The 19267-nt window shown below is 39.3% G+C and overlaps 1 protein-coding gene across 1 annotated transcript in view; it reads right to left on the minus strand.

Moving 5' to 3' along the window:
* Positions 1–4485: 4485 nt before the first annotated feature.
* Positions 4486–19267, minus strand: part of vars1 (valyl-tRNA synthetase 1) — a 41744-nt gene continuing 26962 nt past the window's right edge. The window contains exons 20-29 of the mRNA XM_057835111.1: positions 17064–17189; positions 16868–16972; positions 16487–16634; positions 12885–13012; positions 12662–12817; positions 12389–12601; positions 12199–12310; positions 5797–5972; positions 5587–5736; positions 4486–5507 (exon numbers count right to left, since the gene is read on the minus strand). Of these exons, the coding sequence (XP_057691094.1) occupies positions 5439–5507; positions 5587–5736; positions 5797–5972; positions 12199–12310; positions 12389–12601; positions 12662–12817; positions 12885–13012; positions 16487–16634; positions 16868–16972; positions 17064–17189 (1383 nt within the window). The 3' untranslated portion in view covers positions 4486–5438. The remainder of the gene's footprint in view (positions 5508–5586; positions 5737–5796; positions 5973–12198; positions 12311–12388; positions 12602–12661; positions 12818–12884; positions 13013–16486; positions 16635–16867; positions 16973–17063; positions 17190–19267) is intronic.

A 19267-nucleotide genomic window follows, 5' to 3' on the forward strand; every position in this document is an offset into this window, starting at 1 on the left:
CTCAACTGTTTATTTTTTTATTTTTTGACGTTTTGGGTGCGCAATCCCACATCAGAAGGCTAAAAACATACATGCAACTATTTTGGAAATAATTTGAAACCTCGTGTTGATACCCTAACCCTCGCTTCAAAAGCCAAACTGCAACCCTAACCCGAATTTGAAACCCTAACCCTACGTAAGTGTCCTCTTTCAAACCCTAACCGTAGTTTCAAAATCCAAAACCCTAACCTGAGTTTGAAACCATATATTCAAACCCAGACCCAGGCTTCAAAACCCTAAACTGACACCTTTGAACCTGAGTTTGAAACCCTACTTTGAAACTTAAACTGAAACTCGAGCTTGAAAACCCGAGCTTGAAATCCAAAACTGAAACCCTTTTTTGAAACGCCAAGCTCAGTTTGAAATTGTAAGCTGAAACCCTAACCCAAGCTTGAATCTCTAAACTAAAACCCAAACATGACCTTTGATAACCTCACCATAGTTCTAAACCCTACCCCGAATGAAACCCTGATCCAATTTTGAAACCCTAACCCAAGCTTCAAATCCAAAACTGAAACCCTCACCATAGTTTGAAACCCTATCTTGAAACACTATCCCCAGTCATAGACTTCATTACTATTGACGTGGCATTTCGTCATTCTGCGTAACGCCTTATCAGAGGGGGCCGAGCTTCATTTCGTAATAGCCGAAGATGGCACACGCTCATGTCGTATTTAAGCTTGGATTTACTTACGATTGGATTTAACTACGAAAGCTGTACCACATACAAACAGGAAAGATTGTCTCAGGAGTGATTTGTTCGACGATTCTAGGTAAATATTTTTCGTACCATGCATACGTGATTGAAGCATTTACCCGCAGGATTTTTTTTTCTTTGTTTACACATGGAGGCGGCTAATTTTCGTAACTGACTAGCCTCATAGTTTACCTTTAACCAAGACTCGAGGCGGTTTTACGTCCATATCTTTAAAGAATTCAGGGATTTAAGCATTTATTCACAGGAATTTTTGCCACAAAAGCTCGTTTACGCCAGGGGGCCGCTAGCCTCATTCGCTAACTTAGAAGCATAGTACTTCGACAATATACGTAAAATAAACGCTAACTGCACGGTTTCTTTGCTTTTAACCAAGAATCTAGACAGTTTTACATCCATATCTATGAAGAATTTGGGGATTTAAGCATTTATTCACAAGAATTTTCGCCAGAAAAGCTCTGTTTACGTCAGGCAGCCACTAGCCTCATTCGCTAACAGTATATAGTGTACAATGATTATAAAGGGCTATTCTATTCTATAATAAGTTGTGATTGTATATAGAGGTTATTAATAATCTATTTACATATTATTTATAATTGATTCTGCATGTTTTCATCAAGTATTAAGTTTCTGATGTTAAATTGAGTGATTTATTAGCTTTTGAAATCTTTTAAATATATATATTTTTTTTTTAAGTTGCTATTTTGGTCAAAAACTTAAATATTGCTATTGATCCTGAAAATATAGGTGTAAATTTGGTGATTTTTGTGCATCTATGTAAAATCTCAAGACTTTTTTATACTTATATAAAAAATAATCAGGATTTTATAAGGGAACGACTTTGAATTTTTTGATGCCGCTGCTCATGGAGATTCATATATCCCTAAGGAAGGTGCCTGTTTTGGTTTTAAGTCTGTAGCAGCTTTGGTTTTGAAAATATTTGAAGTTTTTGAAAATAAGCCCCCTACGAATCGGCCCATTTTCCCATGTCATGTCAATAGGTTATGAAGTCTATGCCCCAGTTTGAATCATTAACTGAAACCCTAACAGTCTGCAAGTTCGGTCTTCGAGAGTTGCTATCCAGCTTGTTTTACATGTCTTCCGCCTTGTTATCAGGGTTTAGCTCTGGCAGAGCTTGCTGATGATTGATTCATGTGTGTTAAAGGAAGGACACATGGAAAACAAGCTGGATAGCGGCTCTCGAGGACCAAACCTGCAGACCCCTGCCCTAACCCGAACTTGAATCCCCACTGAAACCCTAACATGACCTTCAAAACCCTACTTTGAAATCACCGTTATTTGAAACCCGAAACCCTAACCCAAGCCAGAACCCCTCAACTGAAACCCTAACCTTACCATCAAAACCCTACTTTGAAACCCTACCTTGAAACCTTAACCCTAATTTGAAACCGTAAATTGAAACCGTGATTCAAAATTGAAACCCTACCCTGAACTTGAAATCTAAAACTGAAACCCTCACCATGGTTTGAAAACCTACCTTGAAACATTATCCACAGTCTGAAATTGTAAACTAAAACCCTGATCCGATGTTCAAACCCTAACCTGAGTTTGAAACTCTAACCTTATCTCGGACCCTATGTAAGCATCTTCTGGACATTTAGCATATATATACATATATATATATATCCTTTCCTAACCTGAGTTTGAAACCATAATCTGAAACAATAACCATAATCTGCAACCTTAAAAATAGTTTGAAACCGTATACTGAAACCCTAACCCGAGTTTGAAACCCAAACCCAGGCTTGAAACCCCTAAACTGACACCGTAACCCGAGTTTCAAAGCGTACTTTGAGCCGGAGTTTGAAACACTACTTTGATTCCTAAACTGAAACCCTAACCCCAACCTTACCTTCAAAACCCTACTTTGAAACCCTCGCCCAATTTAGAAACCTTAACCTGAGCTTCAAATCAAAGTAAAACCCTAAAAGTTTGAAAAGGTACCCCTAGCTTCAAAACCCTAAACTGAAACCCTCACAATTAGACGTGGGAATCTTTGGGCACCTAACGATTCAGATGCTACGATTCGATTATAAATCGATTATTGATCCCCCCCCCACTATTAGCTGCTTTTAATGTTTTGTACATTAGTTACAAAAACTGTAAAAAAAAAAATAAATAAATAAAAAAAAGCCTTACAGGCTTAAATAAACGACTATTTCAGTATCAAGTTAACAGTTAAAAACAATAAATAATATACTCAAATCCCCATTCTGTATCAGCAGTTTTAAACTGCATTCAATTAATTTAATGTTGTGAATCAACCGTTAAAGTTGTTAAAATTGCTCCCGTTATTCCATAATTTCCCTTTTATCTACTTTTGACGTGAAAGTTTTAAAACCATTTTAAAGATAGATTCAAGTCAATATTTTACCGATTTAGGAGTATTTTAGATAAAAAGTTAATCAGGTTCGCATGGAAGGTTCGCTACAACAGCGTTGCAGAGAAGTCTACTGCTTTAAGATGGCGGCCGTTTACTAACGCCCGCATCTAGCTTTCTGTAAATGTGCTGCTAACGCCACCGAGTCTGTCTTGCATCTAGTCCTATGTAAATATGATATCTACCATACCATTATGTGGACTAGTGACGGGATCTGTCGTTCACTTGAGTAAACGAATCCATTCCGGTGTTCTGCCAAAATATGCTAACCCCTAATGTGAAACAATTATCTGAAACCCTAGTTTGAAAGTAGGTGCTCCTTATTCTGGGTTTTGCACACAGGGACCCTAATTTTCATACAGAGCAGGTTTCGGACTAGGTTGCCCCCAATTTATTCCCTATTTTTTAACCGCAGATGGAGGACAAACTAGTTTGCTCAGTGGAAGGTTGACTCGCACTTGGTATGAGGAAGTACAATAGACTTACTGGCAGCGAGGACTGCGCTGGAATAAAAAACATTTGCGTCACACTTTACATAATAAAAATGGTGTGTGATGCAATGATGTAACAATGTAACAATTTTCAGACTCTTAAGCCGCCACCCACCGAATTTGACACAAAAATGGCATTTTTTCATAAACCCCACTGGATTATAAACCGCAGCTGTCCTCACTGTAATACCAAAAGATATTAACCGGTAAAGCTTTATTTGACAATGGCCTCATAAGACTAAGACCAAGTGAACCACCATGAAGCTTTGAACCAATTGGCTACAAAGTTTCATTGCTTCTAGAAGCTTCATTTGGCCATCACTGTTCCTTGGGGGAGACTGTAAACCACCTGCTGTCATCCAGCATGCCTCCTAGCATGCACTGCAGCACTACAGTTGTAAATAATAATCAAAATTCATGTTCTAATTATTTCTTCAGTTACTGTTCCAGTTGTTTCATTACTTGATAGCTACTGTATGGTAGTTGGTAACACTTTGACAGTGGCGCCATAAGACTGTCATAATACCTGCTTATGACAGATGTCATTTTGCGTTATCTGGCAAATTCTCTTTTGAATTGATATAAAAGATCCGAGCTAGAAATAAATGCTGTTGGTGACATAATTTGCCGGATGATATTTAATGACATCATATGCATGCATTAATGCCCATGATAGTGTCATAACTGTGACTGTCTTATGGAAGTGTTACCTATTAAACCAAAATAAATGACTCACTTGACTACAGGCCCCAGAATTCAAAATAAGGGGGAAAAATAGCGGCGAATAGTCCAGAAATTACGGTAGACATGAAAACAAATGTGTGAAATGGAATTACTGTAGTTTCAATTTATTTTGCGACATGAAAAACACAAAACACCAATCTTTTTGGTAAATATTAACCCTAACCCTTTTCTGCAAAGGGACCAGGACGACAGATCTGTGTAATGGAAAGAATGAATGAGGCCATGTATCGAGAGATTGAGTGAAAATCTATCAGCAAGGGCATTGAAGATGAGACGTGGCTGGGTCTTTCAGCATGACAATGATCCCAAACACACAGCCAGGGCAACAAAGGAGTGGCTTTGTAAGAAGCATTTCACGGTCCTGGAGTGGCCCAGCCAGTCTCCAGATCTCAACCCCATAGAAAATCTGTGGAGGGAGTTGAAAGTCCGTGTTGCCCAACGACAGCCCAAAAACATCACTGCTCTAGATGAGATCTGCATGGAGGAATGGGGCAAAATAGCAACAGTGTGTGAAAAGCTTGTGAAGAGTTACAGAAAACCTTGGGCTTCCGTTGGTTGAGGTTTACCCATGTTGACAATTACAGGCCTCTCTAATATTTTCAAGTGGGAGAACTTGCACAATTAGTGGTTGACTAAATACTTATTTGCCCCACTGTATGTGACATGGGCCAGTGTTGGGTACATGATAAAATGGTCGTAGGCATCTCTACCTGTGAAGAAAAACGTTTAAAATCATGTTGTCAAAATGAGAATTTAAACGGGAATTCACTTATGTAGATATTAGCTTGCTTGATACCTTAACTATATTGGTTTTGAATTTGATTACCCAATTCCAAAGGAGTTACGTGAATGCACATGAGCAACTCATGGGGCTCTTAACGAAGGTTAAGAAATTCTAAAGCATTCCCACAAAGTTGGAACTTCTTGTTGAACATATGAAAAAAAAATTTTTTTTTTTTTTAAATCACACCACTGGGCACATGATTTCATTTATTTCATCCAATGATTTGACTTGGAACGTGACTAAAAAAATCCAGACAACAATGCGTTAAATCATCTTGCTAAAGTTGTCCATGGCTTCTTTGACTTTCTCCAGCTCCGTCTGACTCTGTCGCAGCTGAAACAAAACCAAGGGGAAAAAAAAGTGAAAACCTTGTTAGCAGCTTCACACAGGCAGCTTGTTATTTGATCGTCACCTTGTCGGCATCCTGCTGCTGCACCTTAAGCGGCACCTTTTCCTTGTAGTCGATCTTGGCCATTTTTTCCTGTAACTTTTCCATCATCTTGTCGAGATCGCCTTTCTTGGCCTGCAGCTTGGACAACTCTTTGTCCACGTCGATCAGGCCCTGATGCACGCAAACCTTTCAGTTCGGGGCTCATATTTCACACGGCGCAGAGCGGATCACCTTAATCATGAGGTTGACGGTGCAGCGGTCCGACGCGATGGCCACGGCGCAGCCCGACGGCGCCGGCTGCTCGGCGCTCAGCGGGACGACCGCCTGGCAGTACGACAGCGTCTGGATTTGAACGCCGCACGTCTCCACCAGCGACACGGTGGCCGAGTCGGCGCACTGAAGGTAACCTTAAAGTTCAGAGAAACAGAATTGCAATTTAGGTCCATTTGTATGCCGTATATAGCGAGTCACGCTAAAAGCTCTCAAGTGCTTTTATAGAAGGGACCCCACTTGGTTTTTGAGTGCGAGCTTCAAACTCATTTTAGTCACAGGCCACATTATAGTTAACCCTTTACGAGGCACTCCTTCCTTTACATGAACAAATTCTGATGCAAGCGAATAGTATCTTTTTTTCGTATTTATTGTTTGTTTGTATTACTCTAACACACCTAATATAAAATAAAAATCATTTATATCAAGCAAACAAGCAGAATATTTGATATTATGAACTAAAGATGTCCTGATCGATCGGCATCCCGATCGATCGGGTCCGATCACGTCATTTTCAAAGTATCGGAATTGGCAAAAAAATATCGGACATGCCTTTTTTAATATAAATATATATATATATATATATATATATATATATATTTTTTTTTTTTTTTTTAATTAAATCGTTTTCTAATTGTATTTAACGTTACAGACAAAATGTCTTACACTCATCCAGAGTCGTTAGTTTTGGCTTAAAGTAGGGCTTTCAAATTTATCGCGTCAACGGCGGTAATAACTAGAGCTGGGAATCTTTGGGCACCTAACGATTCGATTACGATTATGATTCAGAGGCTCCGATTCGATTATAAAACGATTATTGATGCACCCCCTCCTTTTTTTTTTTTTTTTTTTTTTTTTTTTTTTTTAATGTTTTGTACATTAGTTCCAAAATTGTTCAAAAATACTCTCAGGCTAAACAACACTACTATTTTAGTATCAAGTTAACATATAGCAGTAAACAAATATACAAAAATAACATTAAATAAAAAACTCCAGTCCCCATTCTTTATCAGCAGCTTTAAACTACACCGTTAAATTTGTTAAAATTGCTCCCGTTATTCCATAATTTCCCTTTTGTCTACTTTCGACATGTGAAAGTTTTAAAACTATTTTAAAGATAGATTCAAGTCAATATTTTACCGATTTAGGAGTATTTTAGATAAAAAGTTAATTAGGTTTGCTTGGAAGGTTCGCTACAACAGCCTTGCAGGGAAGTGTACTGCTTTAAGATGGCGGCCGTTTATAATGCCCGCATCTAGCTTTATGTAGATGTGCTGCTAACACTACCAAATCTATATTGCATCTAGTCCTATATAAATTATATCCACCGTAACATTATATGGATGTACTTTGTAGCAGCTTTTCGGCAGCAGTCAGGTATGTTGTTGTGTTTTTTTATCTCGTTGCATGAATTGAGCTAGAGCCGTGAGTTGAGCATTGGCATTACCCGAGGGGCCGGGTAATGGGAAGCATGATGTTTAGCTACTCTCGCTCCGTTCCATCCCGAAGACCGCACGGCGCGCTGAGTGTTGTGTACTTCCGCTTTACTTCGCATATTTCGATAATCGGAATTTGGATGTTTGTGAATCGTTCTCGAATCTTCCACGGCCGAATCGTGAATAATCTAAGAATCGGAAATTTTGCACACCTCTAGTAATGACATTAAAATATTTAACGCAATTAACGCATGCGCTGCACTACCCACTCACGCATTGTCGCGTTCAATCTATAATGGCACCGTATTACATATACATAGAGCTAAAAGGCAACGTAAAATGAGTAGAGAGAATTTTGGCAGCCTTTGAAACCTTTTTTTAATTGGCTAAAGCCTTACAATCCCTCTCTCAACAATTAGAAATATCGTGGGAAGCAATGTGGGGAAGAAAGGTAGTAGTTGATCTTTTTCTTAACACCCTATTTTATTTCCCAACGCTGAGAAGCTATATCAATTGGTACCATTACGCACAGTCATGGTTGCACTTCCCATCATGCATTTGGGCAGAAAATGGCTGCAGTATCATTTACTGAGAGCTCATAAAAATCCACTGGATGGCAACATTTAGTCACAATATACAAAGTCACATTTAACCTTTAAGAATTACAAGTCTTGCTATCTGTGGATCCCTCTCACAGAAAGAATGTTAATAATGTAAATGCCATTTTGAGGATTTATTGTCATAATAAACAAATACAGTACTTATGTACTGTATGTTGAATGTATATATTCGTCCGAGTTTTATTCATTTTTTTCTTAATGCATTGCCAAAATGTATATGATCGGGAAAAATTATCGGGAATGATTGGAATTGAATCGGGAGCAAAAAAAAAAGCAATCGAATCGGGAAATGTCGGGATCGGCAGATACTCAAACTAAAACGATCGGGATCGGATCGGGAGCAAAAAAAAACATGATCGGAACAACCCTATTATGAACAGTTGGACTTGAAATGATTAGAATTTGCAGCGCCAAGACAACGGGCAGATAAGGGCAGAAGATTGACGATAACAAGCAGGTGATAGGCAAGACATCAATAATCGCGACTACATTATACCAATCAGACGCAAGCTTGCCGTTCTATCTTCACCCCACCCTGTTCAATCCTGTGGTGTCTTTAGAGCAGCATAAAAAATGAAGTATTAGATTTAGAGCGCTGGCCTCAACATGACGCGAAAGCGCAGATTTTATCCTCTCAGCTTTTATTTGGCACCGATTGACCACGGAAAACCAGAGATATGATACTTTCAATTTCAAAATAGAAATTATGAAGGAACGCTTCGCTATTCAAAATACGAACTATTTTCTCCACCAAAGGTGTTTCTTCAACATGCAAAATTGCATTTTTATTTTAAAAAATAAATTAAAATACCTGATCTTAGCCTACAACGGTATTTAAAAAAATAAATGAGGATCTGAGTACAAAAGAATTTGGCTAACTTGAAGCGCGAAGACCCGAGTGATTGCTATTGAAAGCCAATGCCGTGTCTCAACTTTAACATTCTATAATTTGGGTATTTTAGACAGCAAATGAAAAAAATATGCTATTTTGCATGAAACATGGCTTTAGCGCACCACACAAAATGATGAGGTGGGCCAAATTCGGCCCCCGGACCTTGAGTTTAACATAGAGATGTCCCGATCCGATATTTGGATCGGATCGGACACCGATATGGGCAAAAAAATGCGCATCGGATCGGAACACGGGAAAAATTCCAATCCAGACTTCCGATCCAGTTTTTTTTTTTTGGAAACTCCAGTCCGCATTTTACGGCACACCTTCAACACACTACGTTTACATTACCGTCTCACAATTTACCGAGAGACTTTATCGGTAAAAATGTCAGCTGTGTGGGATCATTTCACCTTAAAGGACGACAAAGACGAAGAGGCAGAGAGCAACATATGCCACAATAAAGTCAAGCGTAGTGGTAAAGCTGTAAGATGTTTTAATACAACCAACCTAATCAAGCATTTAGCGAAATACCATCACAAACAATATCAGGAGTATGTTAAGAAAACCGAAGACAAAAAGAAAGTTCCTACGCAACTAACACTGGCAGAAACTTTTGCTATGCGTGACAAACTGGCACTCGACAGTCCCAAAGCCCAGGGAATAACAAGAGTCATTGCCGAAGAATTCATTCTGGATGACGAGTCATTATCTCACGTGAGTAAAGACGCACCATCCAACACGCGATTCGGCCGTGGAAGATTCGAGAACGATTCACAAACATCCAAATTCCGATTACTGAAATATGTCAAGTAAAGCGGAACTAATACACAGCGCAGTCTTCGGGACGCAATGAGAAACGGACCGCATTGCGTCCCGAGAGTAAACATCATGCTTGTCACCCGGGTAATGCCAACGCTCGACTCACGGCTTTAGCTCAACTCATGCCGCTGGATAAAAAAACACAAGAATACCTGACTGCTGCTGACAGCTGTTACAAACTACGTCTACATCGTTTTACTGTAGATAATAGATATCATATGTATACAGAACTAGATACAAGATGACAGACTCGACGGCGTATGCAACATTGAAGGATTGAAAACTACTTGCGTTAGTAAACAGCCGCCATCTTAAAGCAGGAGATTTCCCTAAAAGGCTGTTGTGAACCTTCCAAGCGAACCTAATTCACTTTTTATGTAAAATACTCCTAAATCGGCAAAATCATGACTTGAATCCATCTTCAAAACAGTTTTAAACATGTCGAAAGTAGACAGAAGGGAAATTATGGAATAACGGGAGCAATTTTGACAACTTTAACAGTTGATTCGCAAAATTAAATGAATTGAATGTAGTTTAAAGTGCCTGTGACACGAAAAAGCATGTTTTTTTTCATAATACACGCGGTATTTTATGCCCCTGAATGATATAGGCCGCTTGGATGTGTGTGGAAGCGATCGCTATTTTTATTCAGTTTTTTGAATCCCGCGCCATAAAAATGAGTGACTTCCGGCTTCGGTCTTGCATTGAGGAAGAGGGCGCTGTGACGTGTACAGTAGAAGACGTCCTCTTCACGCTACAGTGTACTGTTGTGTATGAGGACGAAGGATTCAGCTGATTTTGCGGATTAATACGTTTATTTTTCACATCACGCCAGCCAAACGGCTGCAGAAAAATCATTCTGTATGAGGGAGAGGCGTATGCGCCTTTTTGGAGTTTCAAAAGGTTCCCATTCACCGTGGATATTTACTGTGGGACAATTGGACTTACGAGGAAGTGAGTAAACATCTTGTTTTGTATTATGTCAAATACGAATACAGCGATTACAAAGTAAACACTACAAACTTCCTTTAAATGAAGGACTACTTAAGTTTGATCATTGATAGGCATGTAAAAAGCTCTCCTAATGCTCATTAGCAGCAGCACGTTAGCTGCACAACAACTCCAGCCACCCTCCTCCGGGGAACGAAGTGTAAATTGCTCTCCGCCGGGCGGTTTGCCGATCCACGAAGACAATCGACAACCGGGTCGTCATGTCAAATAATCCAGGATAGTTTTGTGTGATTTTCCGCTTCGAAGACTTTGAAACATCACTCGGTTTGGGTTAGCATGTCAGCTAGCTGTCACGCCTTCTGGTTTGTTTACATTCTCCGAAGCCGGGGAAGAGAAATTACATATGTCCGATTTAGGTGTCATAAAATAACGTTCGGGAGGTGCGACAGTAAAGGTGAAGTCGACAGTTTTGACCATTATGGAGTAAATTTGCCATGTCGTCCTGAATAAATACATTTTTATTATTTCATATTCCATTCAGCACAAGACTGTTATTTGTCATGACCATGCCATTTATTTAGCAATTGGGGAAAATACTTGGATAAAAAGAATATCCTGTAAAAATATTGAAGTAAAGAGACAGAAACAATGACATTTTGCTGCTCTCTTCGTCGCGTTTTCCTCGTTGTGAATAGTTCCCCCTCGACGGGCTGACTGGTCCTTCTCAAGCCATTTATATAGCTATTGGGGAAAAATACTTGGATAAAAAGAATATCCTGTAAAAATATTGGAGTAGAGAGACTGAAACAATGACATTTTGCGGCTCTCTTCGTCGCGTTTTCCTCGTTCTGAATAATTCCCCCTCAATGGGCTGAATAGTAAAACCGATGAGCCCAGTCTACCGCTGACATCATCCACCTGTTGGGGACGCTAAAGACCTATAATGGTAGGTGTGGCTAACCGGCAGATTAAAAGACTAATTTCTCGTCATCTGTGCTTTGCTAAATTGTTGTATATAGTCGAATCGTCTCAAAATATGATTCTAATTCACATAATAATGCCATTTAAGACTTTTTTTCTCATGTCATATGCTCTTTAAAGCTGCTGATACAGAATGGGGACTTGAGTATTTTATTTACTGTTTTAAAATGTTAACTTGATACTGAAATAGTCGTTTATTTAAACCTGAGAGGCTTTTATACAATTTTTGTAACTAATGCACGAAACATTTAAAGCATCTAATAGTTTGGGGGATTTCCCACTGAGGTTGTTGGTGTGTTTTGCTTTTTTAAGACAGTTTACAATATTATTTGCACGTTCTACTGACTGACTATGCCATTTCTGTTTGTTATTTATAATGTTTTGTGTTTGTCACTGAATAAACAGGTCAGTTTCTTGTTACCAACCGTTGTGTGTTATTCAAACTCACCTAATTCAGCTGGCTAGTTGTTATCAAGAGTACTAAAACCTTTTTCAACATGAGTCTGACAACTAAGTAAGGAGGCTAAATAACTTTAAACTTTAACACATGCTCAGATAGGTCGGTATCGGTATCGGCCAGTATCGGTATCGGATCGGAAGTGCAAAAACCTGGATCGGGACATCCCTAGTTTAACATGCATAGTTTAGGGCGTCCACTTACAGTCAGCTCTGGTTTTGGTGAGGTTATAGTCGGCCCTGAGCGAGCGGATGGTCCTGACCACGCTCATGACAAAGTCCATGTTGCGGTCGACCTCGTCGCTATTCCAGCAGAACTGCAGACGCAAAGCATCCGTGTTAAATTTGTACTTCAATCTACAATCAGTTTCAAGCGAGGAAGCTGTCTGACCGACCTCTTCGGCATCGGGGTACGACGTGACGCAGACGCTGGGAGCGTCCAGCTGAGGCTGTCGCCGCGGTAACCTCTGGTAGAGCTCCTCGGTGACGAAGGGCATGATGGGTGCGAGAAGCCGCAAGCCGACGTCCAGGCACGTGTACAAGGTCTGCCTGCACACCTCGGCTTGTTTCTCGTCCCCGGCGTTACTGAAAACGGGTTTCACGCTTTCCTGCGACAAAAAAATAAGTCGGCCTCTTTGCGAAGGGAATGAAAGGGTCGTCATCAGTACCAGGTAGACGTCGCAGAGTTCGTAGAGCCAGAAGTTATAGATGGCGGTGGTGATGGCGGGGAAGTCGTACGCCTTGAAACCGGCGTCGCACGATGAGACGGCAGCACTCAAACGGGATAAAATCCATCGGTCGGTGACGCCCTCGTCGCCTCGCAGCTGTGATCAAAACATTATTTATGAGATGGACAAGTGCGTGAAGACTAAATGTGTTGTGGTCTCTCACCTGGGCGGTCTGAGAGGGCACAAAAGCGTCTCCCAGTGTCTTGATGGCAAACTTGACAGCGTTCCACAGCTTGTTGCAGAAGTGACGGTAGCCAAGGATGCGGTTGACGTCCAGATTGATGTCCCTACCTGGCAGTGAACAGTGTTGTTAATCTTACTTTAAAAAAAGTAATTACAGTTACAAATTACTTCACCCAAAAAGTAATTGCTTTAGTAACTAAGTTACCTGAATGTAAGAGTAATTAGTTACTTGGCAAAGTAACTAGTGATAATTTTCATGTTTTTTTTTTTTACTCACAAAAAAAAAAAAAAAAAACTGGTCAAAACAATGAAGTTTAAAGGGTTTTTGGGACAATTGGCCCAAGCCCAATTGTTTACTCTAAACTTAACTAGACACAGGGGTATTTGCGGATATTGTGATAACTAGATAGTAACCTTTGCTATATTTGGAAGTCATTTAATGATGTGAATCAACCGTTAAAATTGCTCCTGTTATTGCATTATTTCCCTTCTGTCTACTTTCGATATGTGCAAGTTTTAAAACTGTTTCATCAAAGATAGATTTAAGTCAAGATTTTGCTGATTTAGGAGCATTTTAGATAAAAAGTTACTTAGGTTCCCTAGGAAGGTTCTTTATAACAGCCATCCAGAGAAGTCTACTGCTTTAAGATGGCGGCTGTTTACTGTTTACATCTAGTTCTTTATACATGTTGCTAATGCTGCCATGTCTGTCATTTGCATCTAGTTCTATATACCATATTGGCCCGAATATAAGACGGCCTTGATTATAAGACGACCCCCTCTTTTTCAAGGCAAGTTTGAAAAATGACTTTTTGAACACCAAATTAATTTTTATACAGAAAATAATTACAGTACATCTGAAACAAATGATTATAACAATATATTTGAGAGAAAAAGCATGTTATTTTGCCTTATTCAAATCTTAATATCTGAACATTTAAATATGTAAACTAAAGTGCAATCATGTTTGTAAATGAATGGCTTCTGGTTTTTGAAATGTAAATAAACCAGTTTATTGTGATAAAACAACAAAATTGCAGTAACTGCATTAACCATCAAAGTGAAGTCTAACTGTAGTCTTGAAACAAATCTGAATAAGGAAAAACATTGCAATAAAATAATGCAAACTGGTTAAACTAGTAGCTGAGATCTGTCATGAAAGAACATCGCTTCAATGATATCTGGCGCCATCTAGCATCGTGAATGGGGACAGTAGCTGAGATCTGGCATAAAAGAACATCGCTTCAATGATATCTGGCGTCATCTAGCGTCATGAATGGGTATAATGTCTAGACCGCGAATATAAGACGACCCCCTCTTTTTCAATCTTATTTCAATGCAAAAAACACTGTCTTTTATTCAGGCCATTACGGTATATGTGATATCTACTGTGGCATCATGTGGGCGTAGTTTGTCGACTATCGGCTACAGTCAGGTATTATTGGAGCCACCTAGCATCGCGTTTGCAACGGCATCACAACTCCCTTGCCTCATCACCACTCCTGCTCTGCTGCTCTTTCGTCTTCATGAGTCCGTCTGAGACTTTTCTCACATCATTCAACCAACATAGTAACGGATAGTAAAGCACGCCTTTCCTGCCTCAGTAACAGCGTTGCCAAGATGAGAAAAGTAATTAGATTTCTCACTACTGAAAAAAATAACGGCGTTACTAACGCTGATTCATCAACTAATTGACAACTAATCAATGGTCAAATTCATCGGGAAACCATTAGTACATTTAAAGACATTGTTAATTAAAAATGGTCCAATTACCTTTTTTTATTTTTTTTTTAAAGCTTACAGGGCACTCATTCAACTTATTGACGGTGCAAGACGTCCAATATATTTGGACTGGGATGGGTGAATCAATGCTAGAACAAGTGTTTGCATTCATGTTGAATGGTGTTCATACTATATATATATATATATATATATATATATATATATATATATATATATTTGTTCATACTGTATATTCAAAGTCACGCCTTTTTTTTTCTTCTTTTTTATACATTGGCACTGTAAAACGGGAGATTTGTGATTTATGTGATTGAGTGCACTATTGCACTTGGTTCACTTTTGTATGCCTCTCAGTCAAACTATTTTGTACTTTTAATATTTTGCACAGTGATGAGCTCCTCAACTTCAATGACAATTAAGTCCTTCATTCATTTAAAATGGATTGGATGTCAAGCACGGATGCCAGGACGTCAATGGCAGCCAATGAGTTAACAAGGAAGTGACCCAAAAATGCCTCAATACTAATAGGAAGTGGCCCAGTCATCAGGTAACCACTGAATAGGAAGCAGCAAAGAAATGCCCTAAAATCAACAGGAAATGATCCAAAATGCAGAGGAACTGACCCAGGTTTCGCCCAAAATTGACAAAAAGTGACCCACAATTAAATTTTTGGCTGCCATTGACAGCGACAGACACCCAATTCACTTAAACTGCGAGGACTAGCTGTGAATGCTCATATTTAAGTGCCACTGATGGCACTAGACGCCAAACCATTTTGACTGGAAGGCGCGAATGAACAAATAGCGCCGTCGATGGCGTCAGTAAATGACTTACCGTAATTTTCGGACTATAAGATGCACCTGACTATAAGCCGCCACCCACCAAATTTGACAAGAAAACAGCATTTGTTCATAGATAAACCGCACTGCCCTATAAGAAGCAGCTGTCTTCACTGTATTATGCGATTTTTACACCAAAAGATATTAACCAGTAACACGTTATTTGACAGCGGCATCGTTAAGTCTGTCATTAGACCAAATGAACCAAAATAAAGCTTTGAAGCAATTGGCTGCAAGAAGCTTCATTTGGCCTCTGCTCAACCTCTGCTGTCAAAACTGTGGTCGTCCAACATGCCTCCGAGCATGCATTGCAGCGCTACGGATGTAAATAACAATGAAAATTAATGTTCTGTGCGAATTATTTCTTCCCTTTCTGTTTCAGATGTTTCATTAATTGCTATAGTATATGATACCACCTTTTTAAACAGTGGTGCCATAAGACTGGCATAAGACCACCATAATTATGACATGACAGACACTGACATGAGCTTTAATAAATGCTTATGACAGATGTCATTTTGTGTCATCCGGCAAATGATCTCCCTTTTAAATGGATGTATAAGAACAGAGCTGGACATAAATAGAGTTAGTGACATAATTTGCTGGCTGAAACTTGATGACAACTGTCATAAGCATTCATTAATGCCCATGATAGTGTCATGTCATAATTATGATGGTCTTATGAAGCCGCTGTCAAATGAAGTGTTAACTATTAATCAAAAAAAAAAAAAATCAACAAATAAGCCACACTGGACTATAAACTGCAGGATTAAAAATGAGGGGGAAAAAGTAGCGGTCTTTAGTCCGAAAATTACGATAAGTAACTTTTTGGGCCAAAAATAAATTGGCTCACATGAGCTCTGCCATGAATGTGACCCACGAACCAAAATGAGTTCGACATCCCTGGTCAGGATCCTTCTCTGCATCTATTTTCCCCTAAATGGTGCTTTTAACCTTTCTAGTTGAACACTTCATATGCCTGCAGTGCGAGTTACTCCTTCACCTTGACTCGTGTACGCGCACAGGGCAAATCGCAGGGCGTCAGTCCCGCACTCCGGAATGCCGTTGGGGTAGTCAGACTTCTGTCCCTGCTTGGCTCGCTCCACTTCCACCGGATCCAAGTTGCTGTAAGTGAGTTGTGCATGCAAACCCTGGGAGACGTAAATAGTAGTGTAAGAAGTGCTTCTGCGCCCTCTGGTGGCTTGTTCTATTAACAACAAGACTCCCGGCTAGTAAATTCATGACGGATGGCTTCAATAAAAGCTTTTTGGCTGCTTAATAAAGCTTACAGAAGAGGATGGATCTCAGGGGAGCAATGCAAAGAAAAAAAGATAGTGTGTGTCTGTGTGTGTGTAGCTAGAATCAAGAAGCAATTAGGGTTCACCTCCAGGGAGATTCCGGTAATGACATCAAGCGGGTCGATGACGTTGCCCAGAGATTTGCTCATCTTCCTTCCGTGGGCGTCCCTCACGACGGCGTGCAGATAAACCTTCCACACATGACTCCTTTGTTATGTTGTCCTAATTACGACAACAAGGATCGCCCTCGACATCGCCCCCCAGCGCGGTGACAGATCTCACCTCTTTAAAGGGCAGCTTGCCGGTTAGTTTGAGGCCCATCATCACCATGCGAGCCACCCAGAAGAAGAGGATGTCGTGACCCGTTTCAAGCAAGGTGCCGGGGTAGAACACGTTCAGGTCTTCCGTCTAAGGGTGAACTTCATTCAACCTTCTTTCAAATTTTTTTTTTTTTTTTTTAAACAATGCATTTCAAATCGGAAGGATGGCAGCGAATAGGCTCATTTACTGCCATCCCTCCTACTTCAAATTGATTGAGCGTGTGCTAGTGAAAAACAAATTTCATTTCACAGCAAAAAGATGACTGGAGGTCTCGCGTCATCCATGGCAGCAAATGAGTTAACCCTTTACTACTTTGCAACAAAAGATGGTAGACATAAGCCATCTTTTGGTGCAAAGCAGTAATCACAAGAGGCAGCTCTGGGTTGTTATAAGTCAGCAATGTTCTTATCACAATATTGAGACTTAGGCGCTTAAAGGGTTAAAGCAAAGGTGTCAAACTCACAGCCTGGGGGCCAGATCTGGCACTCAGTAAAAGACAGTGGACTACAGAAATCTGAATATTTACGGCTGGATTTCAAAATGAGTAAATATTTGTCAGTGAATTCAAAACTAGAGTTTTTCCCTTTTTTATTTATTGGAACAAAAAAAATATATAAAAGATTAGTGCTGCAACAATCGATTAACTTGATTAATTCGATTAGAAAAATGATTTGAATTCAATTTTGCTGCTTCAGTATTCATTTATTTAAAAAGTGTCGTTGTAATGGTGTGTTTTGAAAGTGTTTGCATTTAGTTTTATTGATTCGGGAGGATACACTGCCCTCCAGTGGCAGCAGTGAATATGGCATAACTCATTTCACATGCCTGAATCCAGTTGCACCCTGTTAAGACCAACATAAGCTAAGTTTTTGTTAGAGCTTATTTTTTAATGCATTTGTAATGGGTATATTTAGCCGATTTTTGTTGGAATATGTGTTTGAACCATTTGTTAAGAGCATTGTAAAAAAAAAAAAAAAAAAAAAAATTTAAATTAGCATTTTATAGCATTTAAGCTAGCGGACTTTTGCTATGCAAGTTAGCTAATTGTTCTTTTGTTGTACTTAGATCCTCATTTATTTTTTATTTTTCATATCGTTTGAGGCTCAGCTCATATATTTTTTTAATGTTCCTTATCCAAGTACTCGATTATTCAAACTAACTAGTTCATTGATTAATCGACTACTAAAATAATAACTAACTAACCCTAACCCTATAAAGGATTATTATTTTTCACTCTTCTTTAAAGCGATCCAGGAATGGAAAGACTTGTAGTTATTAAAAGATAAATGTTATTATGAGTTAAAATAATTTGATATTAAAATAGAGTGACCATATTTTGATTTATGCCTATATAACTTTAATATATTTAAAGTGTGCCTCCTCACTGTTTGAAAAAAATTATAATAGTATATATAGAATGCAGACCCATGGAAATGTAGTCCAGTCAATACACATACACACAGTAGTCTATGTGCCAACTAAACATTTTTATAAATTACTATCACGACAATTGTCCTCGTTGAATTGTTATTCCGATTCAATTGATATTCTCATTCAATGTTCTAGATTGCACACAAACAATAACCGAAATAAACTGACAAACTATTCAACCAGCATGTTTCCAAACGTAGCAGTTCAAAACTACGTTCCCCATAATGCCTGGCCTGGTTTAGCTTACTGATAGCTAGCCGAGGCAAAAAATCAAACTTTGCTATTAAAGTTTACAATCATCGGCGGCGCAACAATGCGACAACAAACGGGATTTTACAGTCAAAGCTCCGACAGAAGTCAACAGTTGCCATTATATACGCATTTATCGTAAAAAACTTAACATCGGGGCAGGCGTTGTGGCAAAATTGTCAACCTAGTAGATGGTGGCAATGCCTGATGATGGGGTAAACTGCCAACAAAAACAAGAAGAACTACTCCTTCCCCCCTACTGCTAGGAGCCATGTCATCGCAGGCAGCCGCTGCCACCCAGCGGCCGGAGAGATTCTCTTCAAATTGGTCCCGTGAAAAATCATAAAAACCGGACATTTTTATGAATTTAGAAAACCCGCCCGGACGACAAGGATACTACGTGAAAGTAGGACTTGTCCGGGCAAAAGAGGACGTTTGGTCAACCTATATTAAAACCCCTCGAGGTTTTCGTTTTTATACAATTT

The sequence above is a fragment of the Corythoichthys intestinalis genome, chromosome 4 (genome assembly GCF_030265065.1).
Source record: "Corythoichthys intestinalis isolate RoL2023-P3 chromosome 4, ASM3026506v1, whole genome shotgun sequence".
Classification (NCBI taxonomy): Eukaryota; Metazoa; Chordata; class Actinopteri; order Syngnathiformes; family Syngnathidae; genus Corythoichthys; species Corythoichthys intestinalis.